Raw genomic sequence first — 19,574 nt, forward strand, 5'->3', positions numbered from 1 at the left:
AGAGAGACAGGTACTTTTGATGTTTTTACAGGCAGCCAAGTACAAGTGGCCAGCTGAGCTCCGTAGACCCACTTCTTAGTGTTTGTCTGGGTTGTTTTCTGGCCACCAACTCTAGCAACAACAAATGGGGAAGCCAAACTGTTGGCCTTAACATTTCCCACCTTCCCTATGGAACACCCTTCCTGGGCCAGCACTGACTCATCCCGCTAGAGACGTTAGCTCATGGCCATGATTCAGTGGGGAGAATGCTGACCACAGCCTCTCACCAGTGCTTCCAGAGGCAGGGCAGAAGACAAAGTGCTTGGCTGGCCATAAAGAGAAAGAGAACCCACAGAGACCCAATGGGCAGGGCAGGCCATCTCTGGGCCAGCCAACATGATGCTAATCCATGTGTGGCCAAGAACGGGGCCTTTGTTTATTGGGAGGTTGATGGCTGTGGGCTGTCTCTAGCCTCAGACTGTTCCAAGAGTCCTGTGAAGAAGTTCTCTCCAAAACCAAATTACCACTAGGTGAGGGGAAGGGTGCTGATTTCACCAACCCTGGGGAGAGAAGGAAGGCGTCCTCAGCAGAATCTGTCTGGGCTGCTCACTATTTAGCACTTACTTTGAAGGATGAGATGGGAGATGAAGACAAGGAATGTTTGAGCTTGAACTCCAGAGAAAGAAGGTGGTGGGAGAGGGAGAAGAGAATTAGAGGTGGAGAACCTGGAATCATGTCATAGTAGTAGTACCGTTGAGACCTTGGACAAGTCATTTCCTTATCCTGGGAATAAAGCTCCCTCCTACCATTGATGAGTCTGATTTTAGGACCCTTCTTCCCACCTTCAGGTGTAAATTTATGATCCTGTTACTCTCTGTCTCTGTCTTTCTCTCTCTCTGTCTCCCTGTCTCTGTCTCTCTCTCCCCCCCTCCTCTCTCTCTTACCCCTTCCCCACCATACACACAAAGAAAAAACCTTTCATGTTAGAGTTTAAGACAGTGAGTTGTTTCCCAAATACAGTTTCTCCTTCTCACACTTCTCATAATAATAGAAGCTAACATTTCTATGGGGCTTTACTGCATTTAATGCTAAGTATGCTGTCTCCTGGTAGCTCCGCCTCCATTTTAGAGAGATGAGGAGTGTGAAGGTCCGAGCCCCGAGATGCCTTCTCTTGGGTCATTCTGCTTATCTGAGTCAGAGGCCAGATTTTGTAAGTAAAAATGACATAAAGCACAGATGACCAGGCCAACATGCTGTGTCCAGGGACCCTCGTGCAGAGCTTCTTTGGAGCTGGACACAGCTGCCTGGCCCTGTCTGTTTCTGATACCTCTCTAAAGTCTCCCAATGACAGGGCCACCTTGCAGCCCCTTTCACACCTTCACACCCTCAGTACAGTCTGCCTGATGGCCCTGCTTCCAGGCTCCTTCCCCCGCCAGGCTGGGCTGCTATGGGCCACTGCCGGATTCATCTTGCTAAATACTGGTTTGGTCCTGAAATTCAAGGGCTGTCCATGGACTGCTAATCAAAGTCCAGGCTCCTGAGGCCTGTCTTCAGGGTGTTGCACCATCTGTCCTTAACTGATGGTTTCTTGCCTTCCAGAGGCTTGGAGTCTGGGCTTTGCATTGAGATGACGTCGGTTCGAATCCTGTTTCTGACACTCACTAGCAGCATGACCCTGGGCAAATCATCTACATTCTGAGCCTCCCTAAAATCTTCATTGTAAAACAAGGATAATGATATATATATATATATGTGAGGATCACCTCCTCCATGGCAGACTGCTTCACTGTCATCTTGGGATTCCCTACTCGGCCCATGGTAGATGGCACCGTCCAATGGTCCAACTGAAATTTGCAAAGGGCCATCATGAGAGCTTCCCTGGGGTGGAGCGGGCTTCCAGGAGGGAGGCAGGGAAGGTCTTTAGGCAATGTGGCAAAGGGGGTTCACTTTGGGTTAGGGCTTGTACTAGATGGTTCTCAATTCTGTATGCCTCCACAATGCCATGATGTTCTAAATCACCCCTCACTGTCCCTGCCCCACCCTCTCCCACATAATACTCCCTCTCCAGCCTCTCTGCTTTGTTTTGTTTCCCCTGCCTAAAATTCCCGTAATTCTTCAAACTCCCTCTCCACCCACACCCCAGCCTACAAAGCCCAGCTTCAATGCCACCTCTTCCAAGAAGCCTTTCCTACCTAGTCAACCCAGAAATGCTGTGTTTCTCCTGCAAAAGTCCATGGAATCTACTTCCTCTACTGCTCACTTATCACTTCCTGCCCATGGTCTTACATTGGAGAAAGGAATAAGCCTGTTATTCTTGTGTGCCAAGCACAGGGTGCTAAGTGCTGGGATGCAAAAAAGGCATGAGCATCCAGTAAGATTTAGAGCATGTGCTGGCCATGGGGCACAGAAAGAAGGTGGTGGGAGTGAGAAGAGAACTAGATGTGGACCCACTCTGTGCCCGGCACCTGAGAGGCAACCTGGGGGGGAGGGGTAAAACAGGAGGTCCTGGAATTAAACAAAGCAATACAAAACAAAACAGAGTTCACATCTTCCCTCTTAAACATACTGGTTGGGTGATCTGGGCAAGGTCCTGAGCCTCTCAATGGCTTTGAGTAGCAGCTAAGCTGCTCATCTGCATTGGTGGAGGGAGCCTTCCCACCCGAAAATCCCCAAGTCAATGAAATGGTGAACAAATAACACATCTTCTCCTTGGGTTTCAAAGGCTGGGACCACAGCCCTCCCATCTATCTCCTCTGCATGGCTTACCACTGGGCTCTGTTCACTTCTGCTGCATGAAGGGAAAAGAAGTGGTGCTGGTGATTTTATTGGGATGTAGAACTCCCAGATGAGGAAACTCTCTCCACCAACACATGTTGCCCTCTTTTCAGCAACTTAGTCTTAGAGTCGCTTACGTGACTGAGAAATTAAATGATTTGTCCAGGATCACATGAACAGAATATAGCAGAGATGGGATTTGAACTCACTTTTCTGTCTATACCATGCTATCTCTGCTGTGTGGATATGTATATAAAAAAAATGGACAGACATGTGTGAGTATGTGTATTTTTCTGCATGGGTTAGTCAAATCTTGTTACTAATCAGAGAACAGAAACCACTCATATAATGTCTCTGTGGGATGCAGGCTTACACGACTCTCCCTAATGGGAAGTAGGTAGTGATGTGCTGTGAGGCCCAGTCATCATTAAGATGTAGACATCTTAAGCCTTCCCTAAGACCATGTCAAGCCTGTGATTCCTTCAGATAGAGCTCATAAGAACCAGGACTTGCTGCCCTACTGACTGCCCAATCCATCCTCCAGGGTTCAGTAGTGGATGGCTGACATGGTCTCCTTCCCAATCCCCTCCAACAGAAATGGTGTTTACTTGGCTGAACTGATCTTCCCTATCCTCTGTAGGCCAGGATCCTGTCTGAAGGACAGAGCTGCCCTGTGAAATGGTTCCCACACCATTAGCCAAGAATCTGCTTGTAATTCCTTGAATGTCTCCATGCCTTTGCTCTAGCTCTGCCCCAAACTCTTTGCCTCCCGTTTCTCTGACCTCTTTCCAGACTCAATTTAAATTCCACCTTCTCCAGGAAGCCTCTCTGGGTTCCTCCCCACTGCTAATGTCTGCTGACCCTCCCGGTCTGCCTTCTACCTACTTAGGCTCTTAGTTCTTAAATATCTCTCCCAGTAGAACCTAAGCTAAGTTCCTTGAGGGTAGCCCAGGAAGGACTCCAGGTCAGATCCTGCCTCCAAATATAGCTCACTTTTCATCAGCAAAGGGCTTTTCATGTTGTAGAAGAAGGACAAGCAGACTTGGGGATTCAGGTCCAGTTTCTCCTAGAATATTCACCCCCAAATCTCAGAGTTTCCAGAGACCTAGTAGACCCTCCCAATGAGAATCTGCTGTACCCCATGGCCAGCAAATGCTCTAAATCTTACTGGCTGCTCATGACTTTTTTGCATCCCAGCACTTAGCACCCTGTGCTTGGCACACAAGAAGCACTAATTAATGCTCCTCGACTGTCTGGTCCCATTTCATCACCTGGACAATTGAAAAGCAAGAACAAACCCAAACTATTACCATGTATAGTCTGACAAAGGCTGACTATTGTTATAACGATTATCACCTCCCAACAGACCTATGAGGGCACCTGTCAGGTGGCCTAAGGGAGACTTAGTAAGACATAATCACACGGGGGACACTCAGTCAGGGGTGTCAGAGGAGGCATTAGAACCCAGCTTTCTGCTGACTCCAAGAGCAGCCTGCTATCCCACTGAGGCCACACTGCCCCTCCCCAGTTATCTCCGTCTGTTACGTCAGAGCACTGCTTTGAGTCTGGGGGAGAAGAGGACACCGTGAGCCCTGAGCTGCCCCATGGATGCATGCGGGTCACATGTGTGTGGATGCATGTGCTCATTCCTGGGGGCCACAATTTAGAAAGAACATTGGTGAACAGAAGGGCCTCACCAGGAAGGCAGCCAGCAACCTGAAGGGCCTTGCGATCAAGTAAAGATGAGGTCAGACAAAAACAGCTGAAGGCACTGGGAACATGGAGCCTGGAATTGAGAAGATGCAGGGTAGACTTGAGTGATCCTCAAGCGTCAGAAGGTCTGGTATGGGGCGGGGCAGGGGGAGGGGCTATAGTTTTTCTGCTCAGTTCTATAGGACAGAACAAACAGCCGAGAGACAAATTGGGTCTGGCGTCCAAAAGAGCGTCCAGATGACCAGAGCTGGCCTGAAGCACCATGGGCTGCCTTGGTGGGTAGTGAGCTCCTGGTCACTGGAAGTCTTAACCCAAGGGGTGGGTGGGTCTTCTGTTCTTTTGGCTTTGTTCCAGTAGATTTGCCCTTGCTGGCCTCTGAGTTCCCTTTTAATCTGAGATGTGGGTATTTTCATAAGTGCTGGCTCCTAGGGCTGCACAACATCCCCCAACTGCCAGGCTACAGTCACCCTGCAAGTGGCCGGAGGCTGTTGCTATAGCTGAAAGCTCAGGGACAAAATGAGACTGAGGGGAAAGCTGACGACACTAACCTCAGCCTCAGAGGGAAGGCGGCTCCCACACTGGAGGCCTCCTCCTATTTATTCCTGACCCTAGATCTTCCAGCCTTGGGGGCTCCAGAGAATCCCCTCCTCAGCACCCGTGTGCTTGTGAGGGTCTCGGGTTCTCATCCAGCTCCCTCCAGCCTCCACATTCAGGCCCAGTCCAGTATGTTGTCTGCATTAGGTGGGAGTGGGGCAGAGGAGCCAGTCTGCGTGTACATCTGAGAGGCCTCAGTCCATGCACACACAGCTCCCCGGTGACGTGGGCTGCTCACACCCCTTGTCATTCCATCCCTCAGACGCCCCGGCACTTGGTAATAAAGGAAAAATAGTTTGTGAAAGTTACTGTTATTCACATAATTATTGCTGGCATTTCCTCATCTCAAAATTCATTATGACTGAAGCGTGAACAAAGTCCCTGAAGTGGGCGCCCTCCTCCACCACCACCTTCTAGCCCTGCGATTTCTGGTCCCCATGTCTAAGCAGATCCACATACTGGGGACAGTAGCGACATTGTGGCCCGCAGCCGTGCATCAGAGAGCTAACTTCAGAACAGGCTCTAAAAATGTCACAGCTGTCAGCCTGCTTCACCTGTGTCCTTGGACGGACAGAGCCTGACACATACGTCAGGTGAGCTGTGCCCAGGGGGACTAGTTCTCTGCCACGGCCTCTCCCAGGGGTTTGCTTTTCACCAGAGCATCTCTCCCCAGCAGGGACAGCACCAGGTCGTGGGGGTGGGCAGCGGGCCACATGGAAGGCTTCAGGTTCCAGTCCTAAGTCTATGAATAGGCGCGCAGTGGGGCCTGAGCAAGGCCCTGTTACCGTCTCAGGACAGAATGAGGGAGCCTTCCAGCTCAGACCTGCTAGCTCAGCCAGCTTGTTTCTCTTGGGAGGATTCTCCCCACTTCCTAGAGCATTCACAGCCATGTGCCTGAGGAGGGGGCTGAGTACAGACCTTTATCCCAAGAAGCAACCCTCCCCAGCATCACTGCTCATCTCTGTGTGTTCAGGGTCTAATGAAAAGCACCCTGTGTCTAGAGTCAGGGGGTTCGGGCAGGAATCGATGCTTTGCTACTGACCAGCTGTCAGACCCTGGGCAAGTCCCTTCCCTGATCTGGGCCTCCATTTCCTCGCCTGTAAAATGAGCAGCATAGTCTAGAAGACTGCCCCATTTTTACCATGCCATCCTGTTCATTAGCTGGGATCAGTCTAAGACCCAGAGCAGGAGCCTCTAAGAAGCACAGCCTCGTGGGAACTTTGGACAGCTGAACGTTGTCTTCCCTTTAAAAGCCTGAGGATGAGGTCAGATTGAGAAACGTTCAGATGTTGCTGAACTCCTGAGGAAAGGGGATTCTTATGGATTTCTGCAGGAATCTGGAATACTTAGGCACTCCATTGCACCACTCACACAAGCCCAGACCGCCCAAAGGGACACCAGAGGCTGTCTAGTTCACCTCCTTATTTTACAAAGAAAGAAGCGGTAGGTGTGACGCAAGTGCTTCAGGGCCTGGTGGTGTTACACATCAGAGCAAGGAGTCAAACCCAGGCCCTTCTCCTGGCTCAAACCCAATTCACTGGTATTCCCACTCTAAGTATAGGTGAGGGCATCAATGATAATTTGGGGAAGAAGGAGAGAGAACTTTGAACAACTTCCAGGGCTCAGGAAAGGCTTTCATAGGTAGGGGCCCATGACCTGAAGCTTGAAGGAAGTCAGTGATCCTAGAGAGATGCAATTTAAAAATACAAATGAAAAAATAAACCCATGTTGGGGCTTGGGAAGGAGGAAAGTGATGACTTTGTGAAGTGGTCCCTCTATATATAGAGGTTAGACTGCCACATTTGGCAGTCAGGACAAATTAAATTCAAATCCTGCCTCAACAGCATTTATTAACTGTGTGAGCCTGGATAAGTCCCTTAACCTCTCAGACTCAGTTTCTCCATTTGTAAAATTTGGACAATAATCTCTGCCTCATAAGATTTTGTGAGAATTAAATGATATTTACGTAAAGCCTTAAATTGCTACATAAATGTTATTATTATCATTAGCATTATTGTCTTCCCCCTTTCATGGAGCAAAATTTTTCTTCCAATAATCTCTTTGGAAAATTGAAGCCCTAGGCTGTCCAAAACAAGAAGAAAAATTTTGAACATCTTGCCTCTCCATTCATTTCTAATTCATAAAAGCACCTAAGGCTATACTTCCCTTCTGGATTTCCTGGATAGCACATTTAAAGGTTTCTGTACCAGGGTCTCTAGCTCCTGATACTGGGAAGGAAGAGGAGGGAGGAGTGACTTCCCCAGCCCTAAAGCTGGTGAACCCAAGCTCCCCTTCCCTTGTCCTGCAGGCTCCCCTTCAACCAATATGAAAGAATCAGAGCTTTCTTCCTACTTCCTTGGGTGGGACCTTTCCCATTTGAATTTGTCCCCAAAGTTGGCTCATCTGGGGAAAAAAAGAAGAAAATGGATACAAGCAGAGGAAAGATGAATGGATGCTAAATATCGGGATGGCAAAGTATTTTCATCATCAGAAGCCCATGAGAACCTAATGTCAAGCTCTTTGGTACCTCATACTACCAGGAGACCTTGGTGAAGCCTTTGAAAGTCCAGAAGGCATCAAGGAAACATTGGAAAAGCTTCATTAATGGAGAGATTTGGGAGGTTTCTGTCTAAAGTAGAGAAATTGAATCTAGAGAGAAAACACTATGTAACTTTCTATACTCATCTTTCCCCCTTTTGAAAGCCAAGTTCTTGATTAGAAGCAGGAACTCAACCCTTGGTTCTTTGGGAAAATTTGATTGATTTCAGATGATAAAATTACTCTTTATCCTCCAGGACCATAGAGATTAAAAAGAAAAAAAAGCAGGGACAGCCTGGATTATTTTAGGTACCCGTCTCCTTGTTCGTAAAAAAGGAAAGGGAATTCTGTTTGTTTTAAACTAAACTAAATCTAAGTAAAAGAATTTTTTTCTCCCCCCCCCTCCCTTCCCTCCCTTCCCAAGATGTCACTCTGATTTAGGTGAGAGTTCCTGGAAATATAGTCTTTGGCTATTGCCCTAGGATTATAATTATCTGTGGAAGTCTCTCCCTTCCCTCACTTTCCCTTTATACTTTCATTTAAATGTTCAAACACAAGTCATTCAATCTCAACTTTTTCTTTAAACGATACTGCTGATTATTATCACCCCTGACCTTGACGTAGTATTTTCCAGCTTTGTTGTCCAATATTTGATTCTCACAACACCTAGGGGAAGGGAGTCTTAGTCATTGCTGCTCCCAGATGACAGGGAATGCTAAGTGACTAGGGCAGGGTAACACAGCTAGCAAGTGTTTGAAGTGGGACCAAACCCAGGTCTGCTGGCCTCCCAGTTCAACATTTTTTGAGTTATTCTTCCCTGTCTCCTTGAAAGAGCTGAGCACTGGAAGGCTGCGGTAAGATATGGCTCTGGACTCAGTTAGTTAGGAAACATGGCTTTTAATCAGCTCTGACACTGAACAACAACGAACACAAAATGCTTGTGAGGTCAGGCAGTTAAGTATGGCCTCCATTTTGCAAATGGAAGTTGAGATTCTGAGAAGTTAATTATCTTCATTCATGATCACTCAGCTGAGCTGAGGCATGATTCCACATGGGGTTTCTCACATAGCACCAGGCTGCTCCTCAACTTTCCTTTCCAGCTTTGGCTTCATTGAATATTTGATGAGCCCACAACCTATTTCTGTGACTATATATCAGGAACCAAGCATACATCCTGAGGCACTCCACTGTAGACCTCCTGCAAGCTGACCCCAAACCATTAATAGCATTGCTTGAACCCTGCTGTTCAAGCAGTCCCAAAGCTGTTCGACTTTAGGGAGTCACCTGACCTCTCAGAGACTCGATTTCTTCTTACATACAATAGGGACACTTGCCTCACAGGATTGTGGTGAGGGAAAGTGCTTTGTAAATATTAAGGCACTAAGGAGAAAAAAGGGATAGTTTTTTTTCTTTCCTTTTTTAATCATTTTTAATTTTAATTCATTATTTTAATTTCATTTACTTTTTTATCATTTTATCACCATTTATAATTAATGCTGATATCTTTCTGCCATTACAACCTCCAAGGTGGTGCCCCCAAAAATCTGATAAGGTTTAACAAGACCTAATTGCCAGTATTTGATGAGGAGGTCAATGTCCACACCTGGCTTGGCTTTGAGCGGAGGGTGGATTTTAAAGGCATTTCTTTCATCCACACCGCGCATGACTACTCTGACTAGCATATTTCTTTTTAGACAGGGAAGAAGAAAACAATAAGCAAGGCTGATATAATAACATATCTTTACTCTTCCTTCTCTGGTGGATCACTGCCCCAGTTCAGCACACTTCACAAGCCTTAATTAAGCCTTATGGCAGCCCTGCGAGGGAGGTATTATCACACCCATTTAACAGATTGGCAAAGAGACAGTGACTTGCCCCAGGACCCAGGAGTCCTCCTCGAGCCTTTGTTCTAATTAAATAGACACACTCTGCTGGAGACTGTCAGGTGTCTTTCTCTAATGGAGAGGAGGAGCCTCAAGGTGTAACAATCTTCCTTCTTTATAATTAACACCACATGGAAACCACCCCAAGAAAACAAACAAACAGAAGCCAAACTACAGGAGTCCTTTGAAATCGACCTTTTAATTAATTGTGTTCTCACCTGACTTGGAGAGAGGGCGCTAGTTCTGAGTCGAACCATGGATTATAGGATGACAGTAGAAGAGGGTCTTTAAGGACAACCTCCATCCCATCCATTTTATAGATGGAGAAACTGAGACTTGCCCAAGGTCACAGAATCAATTCATAACTATTCATTAAGCATGTATTAAGTACTATGATAGGCACAGGGGATAAAGACAAAGAAGAAAGAGTTCCTTCCCCCAAGGAATTCCCATTCTGTGAGTAGACATTTGGAATTGGAACTCAAGGCTGATGATATAGGGTGTATTATGGGTCACACGCAGAGGATACTGCCTTCAAAAGTGACATTTTGTGATCATTTAACTTCACTGAACCTCAGTTTCTATATCTGTAAAATGGGGGTACTGAATCATGGCACGTTTGCACCTCGAAGGGCTGTTGTAAGGCTTAGGATTCATAGAATTTCAGTTTTGGAAGGGGCCTTCAGGGCTTATCTGTCCAACCCTCATCTCTCTCCCTTCCCAAGAGAATGAATCCACCATCAGCATGTGTCAAAGGCAGTACTCTAACACAAGATAGAAGACCCAGTATTCCTGACTGCAAGGCCAGCCCTCTGTCCACCGCATCTCAGACACTGTAAGGAAATTTCTCCACTGAGCAAATCACACAAACTATTTTGCAAATATCAAAACACTATCGTATAAAATATGAAATATTATGTATCATATGTATATGATATACATCATGTAAAATATCATACATGACTACTATACCATGTTATTTTCAGATGATGAGACTAGTCCAAATATCCCCAAAACACATTAATTCCAGACAAAATAGGCAACAGTGAAAAGAAAAACAACTATCATAAACATTTATCCATTAGATTGTAAGCTCCCTGAGAACAGGGGCTGTCTTTTGCCTCTTTTTCTCACCCCAATCCTTAGCACATACCTGGTAGATAGTAGGTACAAAATAAATGTAGAGTGTGTGGCACTATACTATCTAAGGTTTACCAAGCACTTTACAAACATGATCTCATTTAGTCCTCACAACAACTCTGTGAGGTAGGTGCCATTTTTACCTCCATTTTGCAGAAGGGGGAACTGAGGCACATATAGGACTTGCATAGGGTTATAGAGCAGTAAGTGCCCAAGACAAGTTCTGGTCTTCCTGACTCCCAGTCCAGTGCTCTGTGGCCCATCTTTGCCCTCTTAACACTTGTTTCTTTGAGAGGGCAGTGTGCCATGGAGGAATGAGGATTAGGCATAGAGTCAGAGAACCTGGGTTCCAATCCTGGCTTTCTTACTTATTACCTGTGTGGCCTTAGCTTGCTCACTTAACCTTTATGAGCCTCAGTAACCTTATTGGCAAAATTGAACTAGAATATGGTCTCTAGGGTCAATTCCAAACTAAAATGACTATAACTCATATGATCTTGGACAAATTAACATCACAAAAAGTAAATGACTCAGTTTCTCCATCAGCAAAATGACTGGTTAGGACTAGATACATGGTTCCTTCTAGTTCTAATGACCTTAACCTTTTTTTTCCTTTTTTTCTTAATGAGCAAGAAATAGGAATTCTTCTTGTAAAAGCAACTCTCTGAAACCACCATAAGCTATTTGCATGACTCTCTAAGAGGTCTGAAAATCTCTCCAAGGAAAGGCAGGCTTCTGGGTCTTTCAGGTGGTCAATTAATCACAAATCACAAAGGGATGGCAGAGGCTATCTACTGAACCCTCTCATTTTAGAGGTGAGGAGGCAGAGGCCCAAACAAATGAAGTATGGCAGCCAAAGTCACACAGGTCGTGAATGTCAGAGTGTGGATTCAAGCTCAGGTCCTGTGACTCTGAAGTTCAGATAAATAAGAGATCTCATTCCAAGGCAGTCCAAGAAGCCATGTGTTTCCAAGAGCTAAAGTGGTGTCTACTCTTCCCCCTGGCTGACTTAATTGTCCCATCTGCCCCTTAATTTAGCACCAGCATGGGGAACTGATAGTTGGATAATAACAGAGACACTGGAAATGATTGAAAGTGGGGGAGAGACTTCCAAAGGGCACCCAGATCCTCAGGCATCTAGGAGTCCAATGAAAGACATTTGTCTGTTCATCCACCTTGGGACCACATTCTTCAGAGGACACTTAGTTCAACATCTGCTCTCCCTGGTTGCCTCTACTGAGCTCTAACCACCACAGAAATTCCAACCCAATCTCTGAGGACCTCCAGGCTCTTTACCTTCCTGGTGGCTTTCTTCTCCACATTCATTTCAGTTACAATGGTCCAAATGAGCATGTGTTATATTTCTAAAGCCTTTACTAATTGTTGCTACTAACATGGAAGATAATGTAGGTGGGTGGGTGTTACTTTGCTGTAACTAATTCCTGATCAAGAGAAAGGCTGAGCTGTCCTTTTCCACTGGAGCCAGCCATGGAAATCACACCCAAATGAAAGGATCTGACCCACTCATTCTCTTAAGCTCAGCTAGAAGATGATAAGAATCTCAAAGACTGGAATTTACTGTGAGTTTTTGTCCCCCAAGCCCTGATAAATAACATTCAGGGGTGGTTACCAGTTCACTTGAATTTTAAGTGATGTTGCTATGTTTAATCATATATTAGATTTTCTTTTGATTATTAAAAATAATTCAGACATTTATGACATTTATGCCTCAGTTTCCCTGTGTCTCCTACCCCCCTCTAATCCTATATACATATGCCAATTAAAAATAAACTATGAATCAGGGAACTGAGAAAATATATTTGAAATTCTCTAATTCTGTTTGCTCTTTTCTGATGACTGTTTTGGGCCATTTTCAGAGGTTGAGAGCATTCTATAAAATATCTAATGACTAGGAGTCTTCCCTTATCCCTCCACCCACACCCACACCCACCCCCACCCCCCACCCCCTTCTTGGGAAGGAACTAAAGTTGTAGGTTTAAGGTCTTTTTAAAATGAAATTATATTTTATAGCCATTAAAAGGTAAGGAAGTAATTTAGTGTCGGAAAACGAACAAGAAAATCCATTTGTAGGTAGCTATGCTTTATTTAAATGCCAGCTTCAGTTAATACCATGAAAGATAAATCTCTAAGATTAATAAAAGAGGACAGACTAATTCCCTAAAGGCCCACCTAGTAATGACTCTCTTAGGTGTGCTTTTTAGCCTCCTCTCTGTCTTCTGGGAAAGTTCGGAAGTGTGAATGATCCATCCCTTCATCCTGACGATGGATCTCCCAATGTGCTGCCCACTGGAATCTCACTCAAAGGTTTATGCTTGTTTTGCCTTCTGCTGTTGCTGTTCTGCTGAATTTTGGTCAAGTTCTCTGATGTCATCAGGAGGGCCCCCAGTGTGGAAATATTACTTTCTCTCTAGTACAAATTGACACCTCATCAAAACATAGTGGGACTATTGCTTCGAGGGATGAGTCCATATCTCTCACTTTGACAATGAGTAAATGAGAGCATATGGTCTAATGGAAAGAGATTTGGAATCTATGTGCGTGGGCTTTGGTAAGTACTGGGGATCTTGGCTTAAAAGTAAAACAGACCCTGACCTCAAGCAGCTGGGGGCCCAGGGGAAAGAGGGGCCACAGAGCACTGGACTGGGAGTCAGGAAGACCAGAGCTTGTCTTGGGCACTTACTGCTCTATAACCCTATGCAAGTCCTATATGTGCCTCAGTTCCCCCTTCTGCAAAATGGAGGTAAAAATGGCACCTACCTCACAGAGTTGTTGTGAGGACTAAATGAGATCATGTTTGTAAAGTGCTTGGTAAACCTTAGATAGTATAGTGCCATACACTACATTTATTTTGTACCTGCTATCTACCAGGATATCTACTAGGATGCTGTTTCAGCTTATCAACCACCTGATTTACAAGCATGAGATACCTTCTTGGTGCTGTAATGCTGGGGGGATAGAGCAAAAGGCAGAAAGAGCTCTGACCTTGGGAAGTGGTAACACAATGAGAGATAACATACCTTGGCTCTACCCACAAAGAACTACAGGCAGGGTCTAGGGCCACTAGTGACTCTTGGTACTCAAATGAACTATAGATTCCTGCAAATAAAAGGTGTGGTGTGACTCCATCAGCCAGAGGAAAACTCCAGGTTGGACTTAGTGCCCTGAGTTGCTGCATAAAAGGTTCAGTACATACAAGGAGCTCCTATACAGATGGCATTCCCCAGAATTCTTCAGGAAAGGAGACTGCTAAAAGTATTTTTCTCATAGAAAACCCTTCCTGCATGTCTTTGGGATGGCCCTGGCCCTCCCCATCAGATTCTCTGAAAGGAGAATTTGGGTTTCAGGTTCCAGGGGTCTCTGTCAGGTTTCCCCTTGCTGCCTTACATACAGATAATCTGAGAAGAGTCCGGCTCAGCTCCTGACTGCCAGGGCCAGAGGAGATAAGGAGTTATGGATTGGACCCACAAGAGGATCAGTGCAGCTCCTGTTGGAAGGGTCTGCTGCCCTGGCTGAAGCTTTCCACACCTTCCCACTTGCTGTGTTAGTGGCCACAGATCCCAAAGTGAAGTTTGCATAGAAAGGAAAAGCCAGCCAAGAATGTTCTCAAGACTCTTATCAGGAAGGTCACCAGCAGCAAACATAGAGGCAGGGGAGGCACAGAACTGGTGTGTGTGTGTGTGTGTGTGTGTGTGTGTGTGTGTGTGTGTGAGTGTGTGTGTGTGTGTGTGAGGGGGGGGGCACAATTGTGTTCATAACTATAATGTGCTGTCCTTTCCACTGACCTTGGCTAAGTGATCTCTTCAGCAAATTAAGTGAAGAGGTCAACTTTATTTCTTTGTTGTTAGATGTGTCCTGAGGGTTACCTGTGCAACTCCAAACTCCCTCATTGGTCAAGAGAATAATCTGAGGTCAAAGTATAGGGACGATGATGTGGGGAGGCTGCAAAGAGATCTGAAATGAAAATTCCTAATAATCAGAGCCATGGAGGGTCCAATGAGCAGCATCAGGAGTCAGCATTTATCAAGCACCAGCTTCCCATGTACCCAGCAGTATGGTAAGCAATGGGAAGACGTAAGGTCCTTGTCCCTGGGGCCCACCCACCAGAGCATAAAGGAGCAAGCATATGACAGGAAGGCATTTTCTTTAGGCACAATTTGAACTTGATGCCCCCTGTGGTTCCTTCTTCAGATTCTGGGAGCTTTCCAATCTGAGATGCTTCTGATGGGAAAGGTCACTGGGTGGGTGCCCTGCTGGGTTTTCTCTGCACCTAGGCTCAGGGGCTCTGTAAGTTCTTCTCTCTACTCTGAAGAGCATTAAAAAATAATATTTTTTCCTTAATTGCTGCATGTAGATGATAGACATTTTCAGTCTCTTAAAGATCTAGGGGCAACAGCTTTGTCTTTGAAAAATAAGTCCCTGCACTTCTGCCTCTGAAGTTCAATGGAGATTGACTAGAGAGAAGGAAGGAGGGAAGATGAGGAGGAGAAAGGAGAAGAGATAAAGGGGAAAAGGAGAGAAGGGGGAAGAATGTGAGGTGAAGGAGAAGAGAAGAAAAAGAAATGAGAGAAAAGACAAGGAAGGAAGAGGAGGGAAAGATGGAGACATGAGGGAACAAGAGCAGAGTGGAAGGAGAGGAAGGGAAGAAGAAGAGAGAAAAAGAAGAGTGAAGAGGAGAAAAAGGGAAGGGGAGGAGAGAGAAGAATGAGGGAGGAAGGTGAGAGAGGAGAGTAAGGGAAGGGGGAAAAAAAGGATGGGGGGGGGGCGTGATTTGGATAAGTTTTATGGAGTTGAAGAGACAGAAATCTCGAGCTAACCTCCAAACTGAATTGTGTGGCAAAATGAAGCACTTTGCAGAACTGTAATTACTTTAAAGCAATTATTTAATTCCCATGGCAGCAACTTGGATAGAATGCCACCTCTCTGTTGAACTTGAAACTAAATCAAAATAATTGTTTAAACCACGAAGGGAGAGAAGTCTCTTTGAACTGCACGCCCCTCAAAACCTGAGGAGCAGAGGCATTAGAAGGCCACTTTGGTGCAGAGAGATGGTGACCAGCGACGAAATCAAACCAAATGAAGCTTGTTTCTTTTGCAGATTTTAAAGAAGGGCCTGAAGAAAGTCCATCCAAAGCCATGGGCCCGTGATGATGCTACCAAATTCAATTACCTGCTCATGGGGTAAATTCTAGAAGTAGCTCCTCTAAATGAACAGAGCTCCCTGCCTCCCAGATCTACCCCGAACAAAGGGCTTTAAACACTGCATGGTGTCCTAATGAGGGCTTCTCACCCATCAATTAAGGAGCCAGTGGATGAAAAGTCCTGGCCCCTGGCACCCAGGGTACACCATCTGTCCTGAGTACAGGTTAAATCCCTGTTCTGATTCTATTGTGTTACTCATCCACTCACACCAACCTGGGAAGTTTCAGATGCCTGAGGAGTAATGCAGATGCGCCCCCCCCCCCACCCCCACTGCTGTTGCATCTATGTGATAGATAAAATAGGAATAGGATTCGGCCTGGGGTCTGAAAGACCTGGGTTCAAAGGTTCTGATACTCACCAGCTGCGTGACCTTAAACAAGCATTTAGCTTCTTTCAGATAATTATAACACCTACCTTTTGGGGTTGTTGTGAGCATCAAATGATAGAACATATGCACAGCATTTAACCACAAAAATGCTAATGATCATTACTATTATTATAATAATTAGAGAGAGCTCACAAGCATTTTTAAGACCTAATATGTCCCAGGCACTGTGCTAAGCACTTTCGAATATTATCTCACTTGGTCCTCATGAATATGGGAGGTAGGTGCCATTCTCATCCCTAACTCCTAGTTCCACAAGGGAGACAATGGCTAAGTGACTTGTCCAGAGTTACTGGCTAGCGGCAGGGTCCACATTTGAACTCAGATCTTCAGTGTTTACTGGGAGCCTAATTTACCCATATACGTCATTGTACTTTGTATGTATGTGTTTTGTAGGGAAGACACTGGACAGAAAGAGGCTCCAGGATATCAGCAGATCACTCTCTTGTGTATTTGTGCTTCCTCAAATGAAGCTGGGAGATCCCCCTCTGTGCCAGAGAGCTTTGCAAACACACAGAACAAAGACTGACACCATATGAGGCAGAAGTCACTGACAGATACTAACCTTCTGGTGAACAGCCAAAGGATCTCTGCCAATTGAAAAGATTCTTTCAAGAAATCAGGAAAAAAATACTGGCTAAATGATCCAATTTTGTGAACATTGGACCATTGCTAGTTCAAACAAAGAGTGAATTTAAAAGGGCAATATGGTCACTGAGAGCACGCGAATGCTCACTTCTGACAATGACTACCTTGTGAACTTGTACAATATTTCACCTGTCTGGGCTTCAGTTTCTTCATTTGTAAAGTGAGGCCTCCAACTCTCTTCCAGATCTAATGTCTAGAACCCACTGAATTCTTTGTCTGCTAAGACAAAGATGATTTGAAATCTTCCTGATGGAGGGAGTGGTCCACATGGCTGAAATCACAGATCCTTCCCCTCCACATGTGAGTGAAGGGATATAGGTGGCAGAGAACCAAGAGATAACCTTGTTGTCCAAGGGATTTGGGGGCAAACGTTGGCTCTCCCATTTACCAGCTGTATATAACCATAGGCAAGTCTCTGAGCCTCTATTTACTCATCTGTAAAATTCTGAGAAAGCTTGGGTAACCACCCCAACCCTGTGGCTAGAAGAAAGGTGCCCAGTGCATTGGAAAGTGCCTTAGGAATAGGAATTCTGCATCTGCGAGTCAGCATCACTATTCATACACATCTTATGTAGGGCAGGAAGCTCCCTGAGGATAGAGACAGTTCTGTTTGTTGGTTTTTAAATCCTCAATGCCTGCCTCAGAGCCAGACACAGAAGAGGCAATTAATACCTTAACTGACAGATAATCAATTAAGAAGTCTTAAGAGATGACCCTATGCCAAGCAGAGTGCCAAGGAAAGAAACAAAAGCAGAGTCAGTTCTGTCCTCTCTCAGCAGTCAGGGCTTGATGATTCTGGATCAGAATCCCCTCTGCCAGAACAAAATCTATGGGGCAAAGACAAACAGCTCCCCATGTGAAAAGTGTATGACTTTGTGTAAGGAGGCAGGGGTCTCTGCTTTCACCACAAGGCCCTTTTTGAGGTTGTAAAGTGCTCCCCAGAACCATACAGCCTCTGAGAGATTATGGACAAGGAGGCAATGCCAGAAAATGGAAACCACTGACTTACCGTCCAAGTAGCTGACTTGGCAGTGCTGGACTGTTGAAATGAGACGTCAAAGCTGTGGGGTCCGGGGTAGTCTGTGTTGGAGGGGATGGCAGGAGAGGGCGACAGGGCATCGAAGGTGGAGCTCGGCTGTGCGTAGGGCGAGGGCGCTGTGACGCTATTCTGGGCATGATCCGTATTGTAGGGGCTGGTGGATGAGGAACCATTTGGGATCTGCTGGTCCATACTGTTCAGGAGCCCCAGGTTTGTGTACTGTGGCTGCCAAGAGAAAGAAGAGAGGACTGGCCATTAGCCACCTACAGAGAAGAGCTGGGCCCTTGGCGCTGCACACCTAGAGAAAGTCAGTCATCAGAGGCACGGATAATGTCAGCCAGAGAGGCTGAAGGCATATGTGATCATCATGAACTGACATTTGGATAACACTTAGGCCTAGATAACCCATCTTCTCCATCCACATCCATACTCTAGGAACTGTGCCTTCTTCCTCCCAGCTGACCCTCAGAAGGATCACTACTGAAGGAAAACCTGGTAGGCAAGGACCATTGGATTTGGGGTGAGAAGTGTCTTGGCTCTGGCACTGCCAGGCAGAAGCCAGAATGTCTGAGCCTCAATGGCTTCACCTGCGAAATGGGAATAATAGCAGCAGAGACCTCAGAGGGTTTGGGTAAGAAGCAGTTGAACTCAACAATGGAAAGTGCTTCACACACCTCACAGCCTAGCCCTAGAAACATGGGAGCTTCAAAGAGAGTGCTGGAAGCCTAGAAATGTGAGTTTTTAGGAAGTCATGGAAGTCCCTTCTCTTCATAATAACTCTATGAATTAGGTGGTGGAATTATTATCATCCCCATGACACAGATGGATAAACTGAGGCTCCCAGAAGTCAGGTGATTTCCTCAGGATCCTGGAGCCAGTAATAGTTGGTGCCAGGACTGTGGTCCTTAGTCTGCTGCTGACCCCAACCTTCTTTCCCATGTGTGTGGCCTCAAGCAGGAGAAAGCTAGCAGGCTTAGAAGGACATAGAGGATACCCCATGCCTCTTGACAGATAAGGAAATGAGACCCAGAAAGGTTAAGGGATAAAATGAGGAAGTGTTAGAAGCATCATTCAAACCCAAGTCTTTGACTTCAAACATGGAGCTCTTAGCCCTGGGCCTCCTAAAGGAGATGGTTGTAAAAGGGATTTTATTCAACCTTAGGTCTCCATAGAGTGTGTGTGTATGTTCTGTGTGTATGTCTGTGTGTGTTAGTGTGTGTATGTATGTTCTGTGTGTATGTCTCTGTGTGTTATTGTGTGTGTATGTGTGTGTGTATGTGTGACAGTGTGTGTGTGTGTGTTCTGTGTGTGTTGGGGGTGGGAGGGTGGGGGGGATCTTTTCATTCCTTTCAGTCCTAAGGCCATCTGTCTAAATGTTAACAGGGCCATGCCCATTCCATTCCATTTATACCTTCACATTCCAATGCCGAATGCCATGTCCCCATTTGCTCTTTAAATAACTATTAATCTCTTTATGCTTATCCCCACATTGACAAGGGCAGCTGTTCCCCTTGCCTCCTCACTTCTCCCACTCCCCTCCCTCCTACAGCTCTGATTCTCCCCCACTCCCTGCACAAGCCAGGTGACACAAGGAGCCCCTTCCACCTCCTCCCACCTCATTGAGCCAGAACTCAGCCTGGGTATCAAAGCCCAGATTCCC

General features: G+C 45.9%; 1 protein-coding gene across 4 annotated transcripts in view; it reads right to left on the minus strand.

Annotated features, from left to right (window-relative positions):
• The window catches only part of TP63 (tumor protein p63), a 121,414-nt gene that overhangs the window by 66,401 nt on the left and 35,439 nt on the right, over positions 1–19,574 (minus strand). For all 4 annotated transcript variants that reach the window (XM_069083308.1, XM_069083307.1, XM_069083309.1 and 1 more), the window contains exon 2: positions 17,885–18,139. In XM_069083308.1, coding sequence (XP_068939409.1) covers positions 17,885–18,139 — 255 coding nt within the window. The remainder of the gene's footprint in view (positions 1–17,884; positions 18,140–19,574) is intronic.

The sequence above is a fragment of the Petaurus breviceps genome, unplaced genomic scaffold (assembly GCF_028583685.1).
Source record: "Petaurus breviceps papuanus isolate PSGF00001 unplaced genomic scaffold, PetGlider_PUasm1.0 173, whole genome shotgun sequence".
Classification (NCBI taxonomy): domain Eukaryota; kingdom Metazoa; phylum Chordata; class Mammalia; order Diprotodontia; family Petauridae; genus Petaurus; species Petaurus breviceps.